This window comes from Crocodylus siamensis, chromosome 8 (assembly GCF_052110815.1).
Source record: "Crocodylus siamensis isolate JL-2025a chromosome 8, ASM5211081v1, whole genome shotgun sequence".
Classification (NCBI taxonomy): Eukaryota; Metazoa; Chordata; order Crocodylia; family Crocodylidae; genus Crocodylus; species Crocodylus siamensis.
Genome location: NC_143402.1, coordinates 41,147,180 through 41,165,817, shown reverse-complemented (window position 1 = coordinate 41,165,817; position 18,638 = coordinate 41,147,180). Strand labels below are relative to the sequence as shown.

At 50.4% G+C, this 18,638-nt stretch overlaps 1 protein-coding gene across 1 annotated transcript; it reads left to right on the top strand.

Moving 5' to 3' along the window:
• The first annotated feature begins 1,211 nt into the window (after positions 1–1,211).
• On the top strand, positions 1,212–16,428 carry RBMX2 (RNA binding motif protein X-linked 2). The gene is made up of 6 exons (XM_090060014.1): positions 1,212–1,345; positions 1,506–1,621; positions 4,246–4,297; positions 7,480–7,609; positions 8,301–8,475; positions 14,684–16,428. Exons 1-6 carry the CDS (start codon positions 1,341–1,343, stop codon positions 15,139–15,141), a joined length of 936 nt encoding a protein of 311 aa, XP_089916140.1. The 5' UTR covers positions 1,212–1,340; the 3' UTR covers positions 15,142–16,428.
• Positions 16,429–18,638: the final 2,210 nt, after the last annotated feature.

Below are 18,638 nucleotides of genomic sequence, written 5' to 3'. Positions count from 1 at the left end.
CCCTCACCCCTAACCCCCTATATCTCTCTCTCATATACACCCGTGCTGCCACCTCCACCCCTTCCCCCACAACCCATCACACCTCCTAAGTAGCTCCTGGGGCCGCATGTCTTATCACTGGTGTGGGCATGAGGCAGGGCTGCAGTGTGGTAGTTGCCCCTGCAGCCATGGCTCCTGCCAGTGGGTTCTGTCCCATTCTCTGTGGCCGGCTGGGTACACAGGGTGTGAGATTTGTTAGGGAGATGGGGGAAGAGGTGTGTATGTGGGGGAGTTGTGGATGGATATGGGGTTTGTGCAGGGGTTTGGGGTATGTGGGTGAGGAGTTTGTGGGGAGACTTTGTGGGGGTGGGAGGCGCTGCTTGGGAGGGATGAGTTCCCTGCCCACTTACTGCAGGGTGCACAGTCCCAACCTGCAGCAGCCATCAGGCACTTAGGCCCAGCCCAGTGCTGTGCACCTTTGGGCAGCACCAGGCTGCTCTGGCTGTCACCTGGGGTCCTGGCACTGCATGCAGGGGCTGTGTTGTGCTGTGATGTGCTGGGCCGGGCCGGGTCCTGCCTCCAAGTACCCTGTGCACTGTCAGGCTGGGCTGGTTCCATGGAGACAGGACCTGGCCCAGCCCCTGCATGCAGTGCTGGGACCCCAGGTGAAAGACAGAGTGGCCTGATGCTGCCTGAAGGTACGTGCAGCACAAGCAGTGCTGAGTCTGAAGGGGCCAGGACTGCACTGCATCTCAGCGGGCTCTGCCAGCACCAGGCCCTGAACGCTCAATGGCTGTGCGCCCTGTGGGAACAGGCCCACAGTTATCCTCACCACCACCAGCCTCCCCACACCTTCCCCATCCCACCCCACATCACTACCTACCGAGGATGGGGGTCTGGGTCATATTGCAGCCTTGCCCTGCTCCTATTTGCCCCACCATGCTGAAGGGATGGGGGCAGCCATAGAGACGCTCTGGCTGGATGTTAGAGCCTACTCCCTTTTTTTTTTTTTTTTTGATACCTGGATTCCTGGTATCAGATTTAGAGCCTGTGCTGAAAAGATGCAGTATAGGGAACATTTTTTGTTTCTAATGTGCCTCTCGCAGCATCTCAAACTGCTTTGAGGCGCCTCAACAGGCACGTGTGCGGGGCGGCCACGGCGCATTTTGCATGAGAATGGCCCCGCCTCGGCCGTCTCTAACCCCGCCAGCGCCCGAGCTACGGGAACCTCTCGCAGGGCCAGCAGCCCTGCACGAGAGCTGGAGGCGAGGCCGCCCCCGCGGGAGGGAGCCCAAGGGTAAGCAGTGCAGTGCGCATGTGCACGCACGTCGGCGCAGATGCAGTGACCAGCAGGAATCGACATGAAGTAATGGCTGCCGCGGTGGCGCGGGGGTGGTTGCTAGGCGGCGTAGGGGTAGGGGCCGGGGCCGGGGCCGGGGCCGAGCGCCGCGGGGTTCCGTGGTGGGCGCGGGCGCGGGCGCGGCGCGATGCGGGGCCGTGACGTTGAGCCGCTCACCCTGCCGCAGCGCCCTGACCAAGGTGAAGCTGATCAACGAGCTGAACGAGCGGGAGGCGGCGCTGGGCGTGCGCGAGGCGGTGTCGTGGCATGCGGAATACAGGGACAGCGCCTGGGTCTTCGTCGGTACGTACGTGCGTGATGCGAGCTGGGGGCCGGGGCAGCCTGGCGGCTGAGGCCTTTTTCGGGAAGAGGGGACTGCCCGAGGTCCCCAGTGCCTGCGGTCCCCTCCCGGTGTCCATCCCCCTTGGGCTCTACCTGGCACCGTTGCTCACCTGCGGCCTCTGCCCTATGGAGGGGAGCAGTCTCCTGGCTTCTGCAGAGTAGAGTCAACCTCAGTGCACCAGGCTCTGGGTATACAAGCCCCTTAAGGAGCTACGTCCCCAGCACCCTAACTAGCTTGTCTGTCTCCCCAGTCCCCATATTTCCTCTCTCACCAGCATCCCCTCCCGCTGTCCTTTTCCCTTCAGTATAAAATTTTTCTGTCAACCCATTCCTAGCATTTGACAAAGCAGGTGGTTGCCTGTGAAAAATTGTGCGCCTCTGAACCAATTAGCACAGGGAGCAGAAAGCAGAGCAGCTATCTGCTGCTGTGTTGCTCCTCCCCTCCCTGATCAGGGCTATATACACAAGGTTCCCATGCTACTGTTTCTGGGGTGTAGGTTGTAGCTGTGTTATTCTAAGGACATGGGCAGACAGAGCTGTTCCTAGCGGTGTGAAGCCCGAAGCATATCACCCTGGGGTGGGGCTGGCGAGCAGCTGGAGGCAGTGGCGGCAGAGCCGGGGGGGTGCTAAGCCGCATGACGGCTGTGGCAGGGCCTGTGTAGCACTCATTGCAGGGCCCCCCAAAGCTTGGGGTATGGGGCAGTCATCCTGAGTTGACCCCCCGCTCCTGGATGACGTTGTTGGCAGACAAGGTTCTTTGGGTAAAGGTAAATCCAATGTATTTTATTAGACCAACTCACATAGCTGGAAAAATTCTTAGCAAGGTTTTGGGCACAAACCCCTTCATCAGGCTGAGGAAGCATCTGCAGATAGTCTGTGCTCTTCCTGGATGGAGTGGTAAAGCAGCCAGTATTTATCTCAGAAAGCCAGTGAGTTAAAATGTAAATTGAGTTGGTCAGTAGGTGACATAAATGGGGCAGAGGGGAAGAGGGAATGAATTCCGAACCTATACAGAAAATCGTCAGTTACAACCCATACTAGAAGAAGACCTAATTCTCAAAGAGATCTTCCCATTAGCACCTATCCTGTCCTTTAAACAAGCACCAAACCTTGCCATCCTCATCACCAGAAGCAAGCTTCCTATGACCCTGTTGTCTTGTGGGGTCAGGCCAACTCTCAGGATCTCAGTATTACGCTGACAGGAGGGTGTGACACAATTGCACATAGATAAACACACAAATCAATTTGGTACCTATGCACACACACACACTACCAGGTCAGGCACATACACATCCAAACCAGCCTGGGCACATGCATACCAATCACCAATTCAAGCACATACACTATACACCCCAAAAGTTAGACACAGATCACTAATTTGTATATCATGCACACAATGACATATATATACACACACTCACCAGTTCACACGCAGTCAACCCACCTACAGATACACACAGGTAAGTTCCTAACTTGGGTGGTACAGTGTGTATGTGTGTGCTTGGGGTACTTGGGGGAAGGTTCAGGTGAGAGAGAGAGAATTAAAGTGTAGGGAGTGAAAGTTACTAGAACTCGTGGACTACGGAGAAGGTGGCTAAGGAACTGAGGCTTGGGTTTACTTAAGGTAGACTGGGACTGGAAACTGAGGCAGAGAGCTGTGATATTGGTGGTGGGGAGGCAGGTAAATGGCAAGGAGGAGACAGCCAGGAAAGAAACTGAGGCATTTTAAAAGAAAAGAAAAACTGGGCTTTTTGCTGCAACCCAAAACACATCAAATGGATCCAGACCAACACCTCTCCACCACCCCACAATAACTACATCCCACAACAGAATCATTAACATTCCTGGATCTTACACCTGCACTTCCAGAAATGTAATATATTTCATCCAGTGCATCAAATGCACTGATGGAAAATACATAGGAGAAACCAAACAACAACTGTGCACCAGAATGAACATACACCGTAAATCTATCAAAGACAAGAATGCCTAGTTACCTGCTGGGGCACATTTCTCACAAGAAAACTACTCTCTCTCCAATCTCTCAGTTCTAATTCTCAAAGGGAAGTTACAAAATACCTTTCACAGATGAGCCTATGAACTCCACTTCATCAGTCTACTTCATACAAAAACTCATTGGCTAAATACTGGATTTATGACGCATTATAACCTGCCTAACATCTAACTCCCCAGGTAAACCCACCACTTTTTACCAGCTGTTCTCATTCCCTCCAGTCTCCTATCCTTTGACTACAGCTACATTCCTTCCCCCCACTCCCCTTGTCTCACCTACTGACCACCTCAATTTACATTTTAACTGACTGGCTTTCTTGCATAAGTACTGGCTTCTGGCTGCTTTACCACTCCATCCAGGAAAAGCACAGACCTTCTGCAGATGCTTCCGCAGCCTGACAAAAGTTGTTTGTGCCCAAAAGCTTGCTAAGAAGAATTTTTCCAACTATTTGAGTTGGTCTAATAAAAGATATCACATTTACACAAAGAACCTTGTGTCTTATGCTACTGTGGCATTCATGCCATGGATTGGTCACCCCTTGTCTAACATCTCTATGCTTCTTCCTTTGCAGGAGGCCTCCCCTATGAGCTGACAGAAGGTGACATTATCTGTGTGTTCTCGCAGTAAGTGGAATTCCAATTTTCTTTCTCAGAAACTTGATTAGGATTGTAGTTCTGTCTCCCTGATTTACAACCTGAGATTTCATAGGCTGCATAGACATTAGGGCAGGAAGGGACCTCGGAAGATGATTGAGTACAGCCCCATGCCCTGGGGGCAGGAAGTCAGCTGTGGCCATAGGATCCCAGCAAGATAAACATCCAATTTTCTCTTGAAGGCGTTCAAAGAAAGTGCTTGAACCACTTCTGACGGCAGGCTATTCCAGACCTTGGGGGCTCAGACAGTAAAGAAATTCTTCCTTATGTCCATCCTGAAACAGTCTTGCAGGAATTTATAACCTTTTGACCTTGTTTTCCCTTGGGGTGCTCTGATGAACAAAAGTTCTCCCAGATCCTGGTGGACACCCTTAACAAACTTACAGGTGGCCACCAGATAGCCCTTTCATCTGTAGTGCCAAGCAGCATGGCACTGCTGAGCCTATAAGGATGCTGCAGGTTTTTCCTCCCAAGGTGGAGAACCTTGCATTTTTTGGTGTTAAACACCATCAGGTTCTCGTGCGCCCATTTGCTGAGCCTGTCCAGGTCAGCCTGGATCGCCCTCCTGTCTTCGGGTGTAGATGCTTGCTCCGAAGTTTGGTGTCATCAGTGAACTTGGCCAGTCCTCTTCTGACTCCAATGTTCGCATCATTAAGGAAGATGTTGAACAGTACGGGTCCAAAGACAGAGTCTTGAGGGATCACACTGGTCACAGGGCACCGTGACGATTGACTTCTGTCAACCAGCACCCTCTGGGTCCGACCACGGAGACAATTCCCCAGCCAGCGGATCATGGTGGACCCGAGGCCACAGTTGGCCAGTTTTGCTAAGTTATCCCATGGTATCATGGGATACCAGTTATCCCATGGTATCATGGGATACCAGATCGAAGCCTTTTTTAAAGTCAAGATATACGACATCTATCTCCTCCCCCCTGTCCAGGTGATAGGTCACCTGGTCATAAAAGGAAATAAGATTGGTCAAGCAAGACCTACCCACAACAAACCTGCAATGGCTATCCCTCGGGATGTTGCCATCGGCTAGTCCGTTAAGAATGGCCTCTTTGATAATCTTTTCTAAGACCTTCCGCAGGATAGAGGTCAGGCTGATGGGCCTGTAGTTTGCCGGTTCCACTTTCCTCCTTTTTTTTGAAGATAGGCATGATATTGGCCCTCTTCCAATCATCAGGCACTTTACGAGAGCACCAGGAGTTCTCAAAGATCTGTGCCAGGGCCTGAGCTATGATGCTAGCCAGCTCCTTGAGTACCCTGGGGTGTAGATTGTGAGGGCCGGCTGACTTGAAGGTGTCCAGCCTCTCAAGGTGTTCCTTCACGAGGTCAGCGTTGATGGAGGGTAGGGAATCTCCCTCACCTGGGCCTCCTTGTCCCATTGTGGGCAGGGGTGTCCTGTGGGACTGGTGGAAGACCGATGCAAAGTACCCATTTAGTAGTTTGGCTTTTTCCTGGGCATCGGTCGTCAGTTGTTCCATCTGGTTTAGCAGGGGTCCAATGTTGCCCCTGCTTTTCCTCCAGCTCCCCACATATCTAAAAAGGACTTGTTATTATCCTTAATACTAGTAGCCAGTTGGAGTTCCATTGCAGCTTTGGCTTGCGTGGTTCGCTCCCTGCAGGGCCGGACCAGCATGGAATATTCCTCCTTGGCGGTGAATCCTGTCCTCCATCCTTTGTAGGTCTTTCTTTTTAGATGCAGGAGGTCTACTAGTTCCTTGCTGCGCCAAGGGGGCTACTGTGCCCTTTTGCTGCCTTTCCTTGAAGACGGAATAGCCTTAGTTTCTGCATCTAGGATCACTCCCTTGAGGAGCAACCACTTTTCCTGAACTCCCCTCCCCTTGGGGTCATGGTCTCTTAGGGCTTCACTGACAAGCCCTGAGCTTGTCAAAGTCAGCTTTCCTGAAGTTGAGGACTTCTGCATTGCTGACTGACTTGCCAGCTTTACGGTGGATGGTGAAGGTAATCAGCTCCTGGTCGCTGTCACCCAGCTTCCTGTCAATCATTAAGTTGCTAATTAAGTTGCCCCCCGGTTGCCAGTATCAGGCTGAGCAGCGCTTTACGTCTCATTGGCCCGTAGACTTCTTGTCAGATAGAGGTCATCCACAGAAGAGAGGAAGCTTTGTGACCTCTCAGATTTGGTCGAGCGCTCTTCCCATGAGATGTCCAGGCAGTTGAAGTCTCCGATGACAACCATGGACCGGGAGTGTGCGGCCTCAGCCAATTCCCTGGTGAACTCTTGGTCAAGCTCTTGACTTTGGGTGGGAGGTCTGTAGTAGACTCCCCCTGTTGTGTCTCCCGTGCTGTGTTCCCCACGGATTTTAACCCAGAGGGTCTCCAGTCATCCACCCTGGTTGCCAATATCAGTTTTCATGGACGCGTAGCTCTCCTTAACATAGACAGCTACACCCCTGCCCATTTTGTCCCTTCTGTCTCTCCTGTACAGGGTATAACTATCTATACCCATGGTCCAGCCATGGGTGGAGTCCTACCAGGTCTCCGTTATCCCCATGATATTGTAATTATTTATGTTAAGCAGGAGGATAAGTTCCTCCTGTTTATTCCCCAACCTCCTGGCATTCATGTACAGGCAGGCAAGTGTCCCCTTGGGGGCCCTAGCCTTGCCTGGAGATTGTTCCAGGGCTGGGGCAGGGGTGGGCTCCCTTGAGCTGGCTTTGCAAAGGTTGCTCAGCGGGCCAACAGTGGCGGTAGTCCCCCCGTAACAGGTTGGCATTCTACCTTGGTGCTGCAAGACATGGTGGACTTCAACTACTCCAACAATACAGGATAAATCCTTAATATCGATTCTTTTCCTTCTCTGAGGTTTCCTAATTAAGTCTTCCATGGAATTGTCATTTTTCTCATCTTTGTCATTTATACATATGCTTGGGGGGGGGGGCGCTTTACGCTTTAATTAGAGTGGCTCCAATTAAAGTGCCCAGAGTGTCATGTGTGTCAGTGTCTGTGCGCTGAAAAATGGCAGCAGGGACGCTGATGCCTGTAATGCTGGAGCCCAGTAATTACCACGCTCCAGCAGGCTCGATCAATTGCTAGTTACAGTGCATCGGAGTACCCTCACTGCATGTGTATAAGTGCCCTTTGGTTCTAAGGCTATACACCCATGACTCTCAATTCTTTTTCTAGGTATGGAGAAATTGTGAACATTAATTTGGTGCGAGATAAGAAGACTGGAAAATCAAAAGGTTTCTGTTTTGTTTGCTATGAAGATCAGAGAAGCACCATTCTTGCAGTTGACAACTTTAATGGGATCAAGGTTGGTGTGTCAAAGAAAAGAGGACCTGCCTTTAAATAAAACTCTGCCTGTGCTCAAATTGACTGCTGTTATTGGGCAGTTGTTTGATCTAAGGTTATGGCTTCCAGAGCTCCAGTTCAGTTTCCCTCCATCTTTGTGGATGTGCAGGTAGAGAGGTGCATAGCTTCTTCAGTGGCAAATTACAGCAGTATGTAATTTTACTTAAATGCAGTGCATCTGCACCACCTCCTTCCCGCTCAGAGTGGAGAGCTCAAGCTTTGGTTTACAAGGGTCTAGTCTGCTATCTTTTCGTACGTGTGAGTAATTCACCCTCTGTGCAGAGAGTTGTCCTTTTCCCCCAGATGTCACCTGAGGCAATTGCAAGGAAGGGTTGCAAGCTTGGGGATCTCTCTGCAGCCACTATTTGGATGGGGCTACCAACAGTGTCAGGATTTACCTGGCTCTCCCCTCAGATATGAGGGCAAGGCAGATTTCTATGAAAGCATTTGTAAACATTTTGCAGATCAGGAGTCTTGGGCTGTTTAAGTTGGTTTTAGGAGCGCCTTCCTGCCTATCCACCAGAAAGCTGTGTGGTCATTGCTCTGTGAAAGTAGAAGAGTCTTGAGCCTAGATTGGAAAGTATGGCCAAAGGTGTGTAGGTTGGGGGGTTTTCTCCACTTTGCTAACAATTTCTCTGTTCCTTTATATCTAGATAAAAGGAAGGACAATTCGGGTAGACCATGTGGCTAACTATCGCCCTCCGAAGGATTCTGATGATATTGACAATGTCACAAAAGCCCTCCGGGAAAGAGGCTGTGGAGCTAAAACTCCTCCACCAACTTCATCTGACTCCTCAGAAGATGAGGTGCCTGTGAAAAAGCATAAAGGTAATGTATGTTCCCATGGGATCCCTAATCTTAAAAGGAGTGCTAGCAGGTGCTTCTCAGTTCAAAAGCTGAAAGAATAAAGACAAGCGGATGTTCCTGTGATGTGCTGTAAAAAAGAACTGTAGTCTTAATCAATATTGTGGCTGTACTCCCCCCCCCCTCGACTGCACCATGCTGTGGGAGCCTCTGGGACCGTTTTTTAAAGTCCCCAAAGCATGTGAGAATCTCCCTTCCCTTCTGCAGGCTCAGAGGCATGTTCCCTCTTTTCCCCTCCCTGCTGCTGCTGATTTCCTTGGTGTATGGCAGGTAGGGAAACTTCTATTGCTCACCAGTCCAACTGCCTGTAAGCTGGGCTCAGTTGGGACAACAGCAGTGGGAGGTTCCCCCACCCTGTGCCTGCTTCTGGGGGGACCAGGCAGATCGTGGAACCCACCTGTTGCTGCCCTAACTGAGCCTAGCCCCTGTGCAGCCCTTCTGAAGCAGGTAGGAACAGCTCTGAAACTTCCCCTGCTTCCCATACAGGAGGGAAAGCAGCATCAGTGAGTTGGAGAAGGGAGGGAACGGGCGGGGGGCATGGACAGACGACATGCTCTGAGCGTGGAGGAGGAGGTTGGGATTTTCACCTGCTTTAGGGAATTAGAGTCCCTGGCAACTTCAAGGTGCAGTCTGTCTGCATGGTGATGGGAGGGGGAGGGGGAGAGCAGAGATGCAGCCACCCCTGCAGCACAGGTTGCTGCTGTTGTATCCCTCCTCTTTTAAATCCTGGATCCACTCCTGGTTTTAATGTCTAAATTGCCCCTTGCCATCTTGTGCAGGGTGTCCAGTGACTTTCATCGTGCTATTTGTGAATCTTCCTCACACTTCTGTGCCCAGGAAGCTACAATAGCTGCATTGTATGCTTTCCTTTCCTAGGAAGACCATCCTATGCACATAGCTTCTTGGCTGGCAGGCTGCAGGCCTACTCTTGAGAGGTGTGGTGTTACCATGGGGGTAGGGGGAAGGGTTTCTTGCTTTGAAGTTTATTGGGTCATGTGTCTAGCTACAAGCAAGGGATGTTAAACATCCTGTGAGATTTTTAAGTCAAGACTAGATGTTGATAAGAGAGAGAGGATGTAGCTTAGCTGGTTCACCCCCACCAAATTATGTTTTCTGGCCTATGACTAGGTGGTCATAATGGTCTGTTCTTGCCTTGAAATCTATGGGCCAGCAACTTAAGGAGGCAGAGCTTACAGGGAATGTGAAAAGGAGTGTGGTTTTGTGAAAAAGGAGTGATCTCTGGTCACTTGGCACATTGAATTGGTGCCTTAGTGTGGGTTGGTCACTTCACTTTAGTTTGTGTATACTAGGGGTTTTCATGAGCAGCAGCAGTTGAAAGGTTTATTTCCCCCCCGCTCTTTTCTCAGTTGAGCATAATTAGAGGTGGGGCAGCCCCAAACTGTAAAAGCCTGACTTTCAGCACATGCTGGCATTTAGTGAGAACCAGGTAAGAGGAGAATTTGGTGTGGTGCCTCAGTTCAGGAACTTTCTGCTACACCAGGAAATGCCTGCTGTCTTGCCTAGACTGCATCCTGGACAGTCTTTACACTTCCTGGACACTCATATGTTCCCAGGAGGACTTACTCTTTCCAGTCATGTCAACTCTGTGACATCCTTCAAGAAATAAGGTGCTTGTTTTATTTGGAAGCCTGCTGGATGTAAGAAAAATATAGTGAACTTATAGCAGAAGGGTGATCTGGATGATGAGAAAGTGATCCAGGAAAGAATTGCACCAAGAATTGAAAGGATTGTGCAAGTCAGTAATGTATAGTAATATATATACCTTAGGGAATTATGCAACTATACACCCATACAATTTTGTTCATAAAAGGCGTGCCCATGAATAATTGCATAATTTAACTGTGGCAGGCTCTGTGCCTCCATCTCCGTGGTGCAGAGGCACAGAGCTGCACGACTGGACAGCTGGGTAAGCGGGGCAGGGTGCTACTACCTGCAGGGGGTGGGTGGGTGGATGTGGGGTTTGTGGGTGGGTGTGGGCTGCATGCCGTTGGGCCAGGCTGGCCAGCCAGCTCAGTGCCTTCACGTGAGGCTTTCAGCATGAAGCCGCTTGTGGTGACATGGAGCCCACCCAGCTTGAAGATGTGTAGCTCTCGGTCCACATACCATCAGGCTGGGCCAGCTGGCTCTGTGCCTCCAAATGGGGCACAGCATTACATTACATCACACTGCATTACAACAGGAAGCAGCACGTGGAGGCACCAAGCCTGCCTAGCCCGATGATGCGTGGCTTCCACTTGCAGTGCTATGAGCCCCATGTGCTGGTGTGGAACCAGCCTGATCTGGTCCAAAGGTGTGCACCAGTGAGCCATGCCAACTCCGTGCCAGCACATGCAGGCCCTGGGACTCAGGCAGAGGTGTGTGCTGCCCAGGGCTCTGCCTACTACAGCCATGAGCACTCCAAGAGCCTACTGCTGCTGCTACTTCTGAGCTGGCGGCAGTGGGGGCTGTGTACCATATGGTGGGGGGGCTCTACACCCCTCACAGTCCCCGCCATAGACCTTACACACGCCCACAAATCCCACATACTCCCATACCCAGGCCCAACCCCAAACCCCACATACACATCCACACCTTCATGAATCCCTACAAACGCCCCCACACACACATACTTCTTCACAACCCTTCCCACACCCCCCACATCTATCCACAAACCCCACATACTCACCTCCCAACACCTCCACAGATCATCCCACAAACCCCACACACATACCTACACCCCGCCACACCCACCCTACAACTATACAAAGTACCTGTACATATTTCTAAAGAACGCAAAACAGCCAATCAGAGCTCCAAGCATGGGGGAGCAGTGCCAAGGAGCAGACAGGGTGGGGGAGCCAAAGCCAGCAGCACTGGCTTTGGCTCCCTCACCCTGCTCTCTGCAAGAGGCAGAACCGCAGCAGCATAGGGTGTTAGGTGGCGGCATCCCATCCCATCCCCCCCTTCCCCCCCCCGTCATTCTTACTAGCCAATTGTCTGTCATTTAAGTAAAATAAAATGCTTCAACTCAAATTTGAAGTCAAGCCTGTGACATGGTGTGTACTGGATATCCTTTAATCTAGGTATTCTTTTTCTGTATCGCTATCTTTTTCAGATGATGCTAAAATAGTAGTTTTAATTGGCTCATCTGAATGTCCATTTTAATTGTTTAGAGGCAGTTTCACTAGGGTGCACCAATAGAGATTTTTCAAGCCAATATCGATGGCTGATTTTTAATGAGCCGTATCCAGTGATACTGATCTGATTGCTGATATGTGGCCCGGCAGCATGGAGAGCAACGAAGGGCTCATAAGTCTGTTGTGGGGGAAGAGGTGAAGGGGTAAGGGGTGACAGAGCAAGGCCTCTATGGTGAGGGAACGAGTGGGGTTGGCAGTGATGCTGGGGGAAGGGCAGGCACTGCACAGTCAGGGCAGGGTGCAGTGTGGGGTGTTGGACAGAGCTATGGTGCATCCAGGGGCTGGCTCCTGCTGTTGCATTACACCCCAGAAGGGTATGGGGGAGTGTCCCCCCAGGATCTGTGCATGGGGCAAGGGTGGGCTGCAGGCTGGGGCCAGGGCCGGTGCTGGTGCCAGGCTGTTCCTGGCAGGGAGTTTGGACTGGGGCTGTACTTGGGGTGGACTGTGGCAAGATAGGGGGTGTGGCTGTAGTGACTTTTGGGGTAGCTGTAGCCCTCCTGCACCTTCCCTCTCAGTGCCTCTGCTGCCTATCCTGAGTGCAGCCCTGGCGCAACCACCTGCCAGGAAGAGCCCAATGCTGCCCCCAAGCCCAGCCTGCCCTCATCCTACGCATGGATCTGGGGGGCACATGCTCCCCACGGCTGCCCCAGAGTGCGTGTAGGGGCAGGAGCCGCTCCCCACTCACCGTGCCCCACCTAGACGAACCACTCATCGCTCTGTCCCACGCCCTATCCTGCCTGTGTAGTGTCTGCCCCTGTCCCAGCACCAGCCCCACTCTCCCTCACTGCAGGGGCCTCAATCAGTCCCACCCTGCCCCTTGCCTTCCCACTCTACTCTTCCCCCACATGCTGTGCTGTGTCTAGGTGCATGCAATGGGACAATTATCAGTGACAATATCAGCCAAAATAGCCAATTGCCGATACTGTCAATTTTCATAGATTCATAGATTGTAAGGCTGGAAGGGACCTTGAAAGATCATTGGGTCCAGCCCCCCGCACCAAGCAAGAAAGATAACTGGAGGACAGGTGACCCCAGCAAGGTGACTGTCTAGTTTCCTCTTGAAGATTTCCAGGGTAGGTGATTGCACCACCTCTGGATGGAGCTTATTCCACAGTCTGGACACCCTGACTGTGAAGCTTTTCCTAATTTTGAACCTGAATTGGTCTTCCAGGAGTTTATGGCCATTACTCCTAGTTTTCCCCTCAGGTGCCTTGGTGAACAGTTGCGCACTGAGCCCTTGATGTACTTTTCTAGTGTAGCGGTAAGCTGCTACCAGGTCCCCTCCCAGCCTTGTTTTTCTCAGGCCCCATTATAGAAAGGATGAGGACAAATTGGAGAGTGTCCAGCAGAGGGCAGCAAAAATGGCAAGGGGGCTGGGGGACAACTTATGAGGAAAGACTGAAGGAACTGGGCTTATTTAGTCTAGAAAAGAGAAGACGGGGAGGATTTAATAGCAGCCTTCAACTACCTGAAGTGGGGTTTGAAAGAGGGTGGAGCAATAAACTGTTCTTAGTGGCAGCAGATGACAGAAGAGGGAGCAGCGGTCTCAAGTTGCAGCAAGGGAAGTTTAGGTTAGATATTAGGAAGAATTTTCTCACTAGGAAGGTAGTAAAACACTGGAACAGATTACCCAGGGAGGTGGTGGAAGGTCCATCCTTGAAGGTTTTCAAAACCTGGCTAGACAAAGCTTTGCCTGGGATGATCTAGTTGGGGTTGGTCCTGCTTTGAGCAGGGGATTGGACTAAATGACTTCCTGAGGTCCCTTCCAGCCCTAACTTTCTGTGATTCTAAAAGACAAAGGAAGTTTGTAGGTTATTTCAATACCTATTTAAAGTCTTATAGGAAATCAAAATTGGCCTCATAAGTACCAATATATCAACATTTATTAATTTCATTAATCATGGGCCACCATTTTTAAAGATGGTGATCAAATGTCAATATTAGGGAAGTGACCCCCCAGGCTAAATTTCTTCCTTCACACCTCAGTTATGAATTTTAAAAAATAAAATGAATCCCTCGCCAAAACACATGGGTTTGTTTTTATTTTTTTATATATAATATATATATATAGAATCCCTCGCCAAAACACATGGGTTTGTTTTTATTTTTATTTATATATATATGAATGACAGGACTAGGGGCAGAGTCCAGTGTTAATCCTCTCTCTACTCCTGTTGACATGGCTGCAGCAGGAAAAGGCTTAACACTGCGGCATTTGCCTGGAGAGCCAGTGAGCTGGTTGAGGGTAGTCGGCTCTTAGCCCTGAGTCTTGAAAAAATGTCTTGTTTTCTGTGTTCTGCCTTCCTAAACAAGGTATGTATCCTATGATATATTAAACAAAGGACAGTAGAGGAAGGAGAAGTGTAGTAGTGGGCACAACACTAGGATTAAGAACAAGTACATTTTTCATGAATATGACAATAAAAAGCTGAATAAATGAGTGTAGTTTTGATATCTCAGTTTCCCCCTCTGCCAGCCAGTTACCTTGGGGAGGTTTATAGATTGCAATATGCATACTAATTTATAATTCATCTTGAAACCTAGCCCTCCTTTTGATTTTTTGCTTCTGGTTTAAACACATTCTGATAGAATGTAACTTCATATTTCCTTTGAAAATAGTTAATATGTTAAGGATGCAGTGTAGTAACACCTCTAGCTACCTGCTTGGATATAGCTGGTGAAGTCAAAATGTGCTGATGTGGCCTAGGCATTAGGGGGTGTAGGCAGTATGATCACAGAAGAGGGAGCGAGAACTGCCTGGTTGGAGCAGGAATGGTGTTGGGGTGCTTGAAAGGACAGGAGGGGAAAAGCTAACTTAGCTGGAAGTCAGGGTGGCATGAGTGGGCAGGAGCTTCCTTGGGCAGGAGGCCAGAAGGTTCTGGTGGTGGGAGGAGGAGGAAGAGGTATGTTAACTGTGATGGGTGGTGGTGGTGTGGGGAAGTGCTCGCTGTTCACAGGAATGGCTTTCATTTCAGATAAAGAGAAACGCAAAAGAGACCGGAAGAAAGAAAGAAAGGGCCTGCCAGCCCCAAAGAGGATCCTGCCTGCCAAAGAGCCACTTCCCAAAGTCTGGATTAACAAAGAGAAGGAAGATCCTGCCTATAACCATTATGACAACTCCTGTCAGCAGGCCTGCAATGAGCCTGAACAGAAACACACCACTAGGACACGCTGTGAAGAGGAGCCTGAGCACAAGCAGAGACATGCAAGAGCCACAGACAGAGAAGGGGATAAGAGCCATGAAGAACACAGGAGTCTAAGCAGGAAGGAGGAGTGGGCAAGAGAGAAGAACAGGAAGGTGGAAAGCCCTGGCAGCAGACAAGAAGAACATCCTGAGGGCACTAGATCTAGAGACCAATGGGAGAGTAGCAGCAGAGATCGACACTCCTGGCACAGAGAGTTGTCTAGCTCGAGGGATTCCAGCCACTACTGATCTGTCTGGCCTGCAGCATAAAAATGAGGAGTGCTTCAAGCTGACAGTGCTCATGCCGTAATAGCGATGCAAATAATCTAGCAATGGAAAGGGGAAGGAAGATTTAGTGGTGGGCCTACCCCCAAGCCTACATAGCTAAGCATCTCTTGCTCAGTTCCATAGGTGTATGTTTCCATTAAGATGTAGTGGCATGGTTCCCCATTTTCCATCATCTTCAGAACTCTGCTCCTTGTTTCTGTCTCGATGGTCTAGAGAGTCAGGACCTCACCACCTCCTGTTGCCTTAGTTGGAGGTGAGGGCTGGGCTCTGGGGTGCACTCACTTGTCACAGTCTGGCTCTCATTAATACCACATGGCATTTAGTGAAGATTCTTGGGTGTGTAAGTCTTCTCCAGTCACTGCACTGTATCATAAAGGTGATCAGCAGAGACTGTTGGCTTACGTAGTTTCGGAAGGAGCCCATGTCACCATCTAATTGATTTCCTAAGTTAAAAAATGTGACTGTGACGTGTGTGTCGTCTTTGATCCTTACAACTGGAATTGCTCTGACACCAGGAGCAATTTCAGTGAGGGTTCACTCTAGTGGAGCAACCCAGGAAGTGTAGTGTCAAATTGGGTCGACTCATTACTTTAAATATCACTCGACAATACTTTTTTCCCTCCAGATCTGTGGTGGCATCACCAGTACTAGTGACAATAAGCAGAGGTTCCCTTTCCTTGCAATTGGCAACAAGACTCATTCTTTTACATCTTATTTTAGGAGTAATAAAGCAGCTTTAACCAAATGACTAGCTTGGGTCATTCATTCCTTAGTGCACTGTCAGTTCGGTGCTGCTTGGCAACTTTTAAATACTGTGTTTTTCTGTAGGTTTGTCTAACCATATGACTCTAAAGAGGCAGTTTGGTAGGTTGTAGGCAGGAAAGGGGTATGATAGTTTCAGATAGGCATCAAGTCACCAATACTTGAGCTGCTTGTAAGAGCTGTTGGGAAATTCTCTCTCCAACCCTTTACAGAGCTTGCCACGTCAGCTTTTTATGGGGTCGTGGGTAGGACCCAAGCTTAGGAAGTAAAAAAAACCCTTTGTTTAGATTTGAAAGAGAGCTTCTGAAGGCTCAGAGGTTGAGTTAAAGGATGCAAAATGAAGTCTTCATCCCAAGAAGTGGTTAAGATAGGTCAGCCTAGGATTCTAGGTTTGTATACCTGTTACTGTTTTGCAGTCCTTTTTTTCTTCCTTTCCTTCACTGTTCTGTATTTCTACTGTTAAGATTAAATAATTCCTTGGTATAAGGTGGCTGTGTGTTCACTACTGGTCATAACTTCACAAAGGGAGGAACGTGTAAGTGGTGAAAAGCTGGGGCTGACAGAACTTAGCCCTTGCAAACTATTGTGTCCAGTTCTGTGCACTGCGCTTCAGGAGGTCCAAAGGAGGGCCACCTGCATGATCAGGGAACAGCAGGGCAGACCCTACGAGGAGAGGCTGCGGGACCTGAATCTGTTCAGTCTTCACAAGAGAAGGGTGAGAGGGGGCATGGTGGCCGTCTATAAACTTACCAAGGGGGACCAGCAGGGAATTGGAGAGACCCTGTTCCCCCGAGCACTACCAGGAGTAACACGGAATAACGGCCACAAGTTGATTGAGAGTAAGTTCAGGCTAGACATTAGGAGGCACTACTTCACAGTCAGGGTGGCCAGGAACTGGAACCAGTTTCCAAGGGAACTGGTGCTGGCTCCTACCTTAGGGGTCTTTAAAAGGAGGCTTGATAATTACCTAGCTGGGGTCATATGAACTTAAACTTGCCAGGGGTCATATGATCCCAATATTCATTCCTGCCCAGGGCAGGGGGTCGGACTTGATGTTCTGTTCAGGTCCCTTCTGACCCTACATCTGAACCTCTGAACTAATTGTGTGGTGGCTGGTGACAGCAGCATCACCATGATGCAGCTGTCCTACAGAGCCTGGCACTGCTTGGCACCACCTTTGCGCTTTGCTGCCATAGCACTGTGCCCACTGCCCTTGCTGCATGCTGCTCTGCTGCTGGCGTGCACCAGCTCTGCAACAGCCGTCAGCCCCCCCCTCCCCAAATAATATTTTCTCCCGCTGCTACTGGTCATTATTCTGAACCCAGACAGACCTGGTGGGTAAGCAAAGTGGTGCTGTAGCCTTTAACCTTGCATAACAGTACCAGCTTCTGCTTCCAGGAGAGGTAAAGACTCAAAGGTGAAGACCTGGAGGCTCCAAGCTTGAGGCAGAAGCCAGATCTATGCTGCTTCCTGCCCCAGGCTGAGGTAACTTGTTTGGCAGAGGAGGGTCTCTCAGGGGAGCACGAGGGAAATTCTGGGGTGGTGTAGGGGAATGGGGGACAGTGTGGGGGGGAAGCAAGGGGAACACTGTACAGCTTGCCTCTCCCCCCACTTGCAGCTGTCCTCCCCCACTTACCTTTGCCTGTGGCTCCCCCAGCCCCAACCCAACCCTGCTCAATTGGGTGCTGCCTCTTTCTCTTTGGTCGGGGGGTCAGGTGCTGCTGCCCGCCCTGGAGTAGCAGATCTGCAGCAGAAGATAGGGGTGGGGGAGGGCACAAGTAGTAAGGGGACAGGCATGGGGGGGGAAAGGGGAGGGGTCTGGCCCCTTGCCTCCTGCCACTGCTTTTCCTGCCACAGCAATGTGGGGGCATACATTTAAGATGACCTTCCACTAATTACAATTTTCCACATACGGAATCTAAGTTTTTCCATGTATAGAATCTAAGGGGCAGGGGGGGGTCCATAAATTTGAAGTAATAGTTTCATACTTTCTAGGGTCAGAAGGGACCTGAGCAGATCATCGAGTCCAACCCCCTGCCATGGCAGAAAAGAGTACTGGGGTCAAACGACCCCAGCAAGGTGTACATCCAGCCTCTTCTTAAAGACCCCCAGGGTAGGAGCCAGCACCACTTCCCTTGGAAGTTGGTTCCAGATCCTAGCTGCCCTGACCATGAAGTAGCGCCTCCTGATATCTAGCCTGAATCTACCCTCTGCCAGCTTGTGACTGTTATTCCTGGTCACTCCTGGTAGTGCTCGGGGGAACAGGGACTCCCCCAGTGCCTGCTGGATCCCTCTGACTAGTTTGTAACAGGGTCACTAGATCCCCTCAGCTTTCTCTTGTGGAGGCTGAACAGGTTCAGGTCCCGTAGCATGTCTCATAGCACCTGCCCTGCTGCCCCCTGATCATGCGAGTATCCCTCCTCTGGACCCTCTCCATGCTGTCCACATCCCTCCTGAAGTGCAGCGCCCAGAACTGGACACAGTACTCCAACTGCGGCCTGACCAGTGCCACATAGAGGGGGAGTATCACTGCCTTGGACCTGCTCAAGATGCATCTGTGGATGTATGACAAGGTGCGGTTGGCCTTCCTGACTGCATCCCCACACTGACTCCAAGATCCTTTTTTGCCTCTACTGACAAGAAGGGAGTTCCCCAACCTGTAGGTATGGTGCCGGTTGTTCCTCCCCAGGTGCATC

Excerpts from the sequence above, each read along its gene's own strand:
- RBMX2 (XM_090060014.1), top strand. Across the intron at positions 1,622-4,245 it reads CAGCGCCTGGGTCTTCGTCG|GAGGCCTCCCCTATGAGCTG; the intron begins GTACGTACGTGC and ends CTTCCTTTGCAG. Across the intron at positions 4,298-7,479 it reads ATTATCTGTGTGTTCTCGCA|GTATGGAGAAATTGTGAACA; the intron begins GTAAGTGGAATT and ends TTCTTTTTCTAG.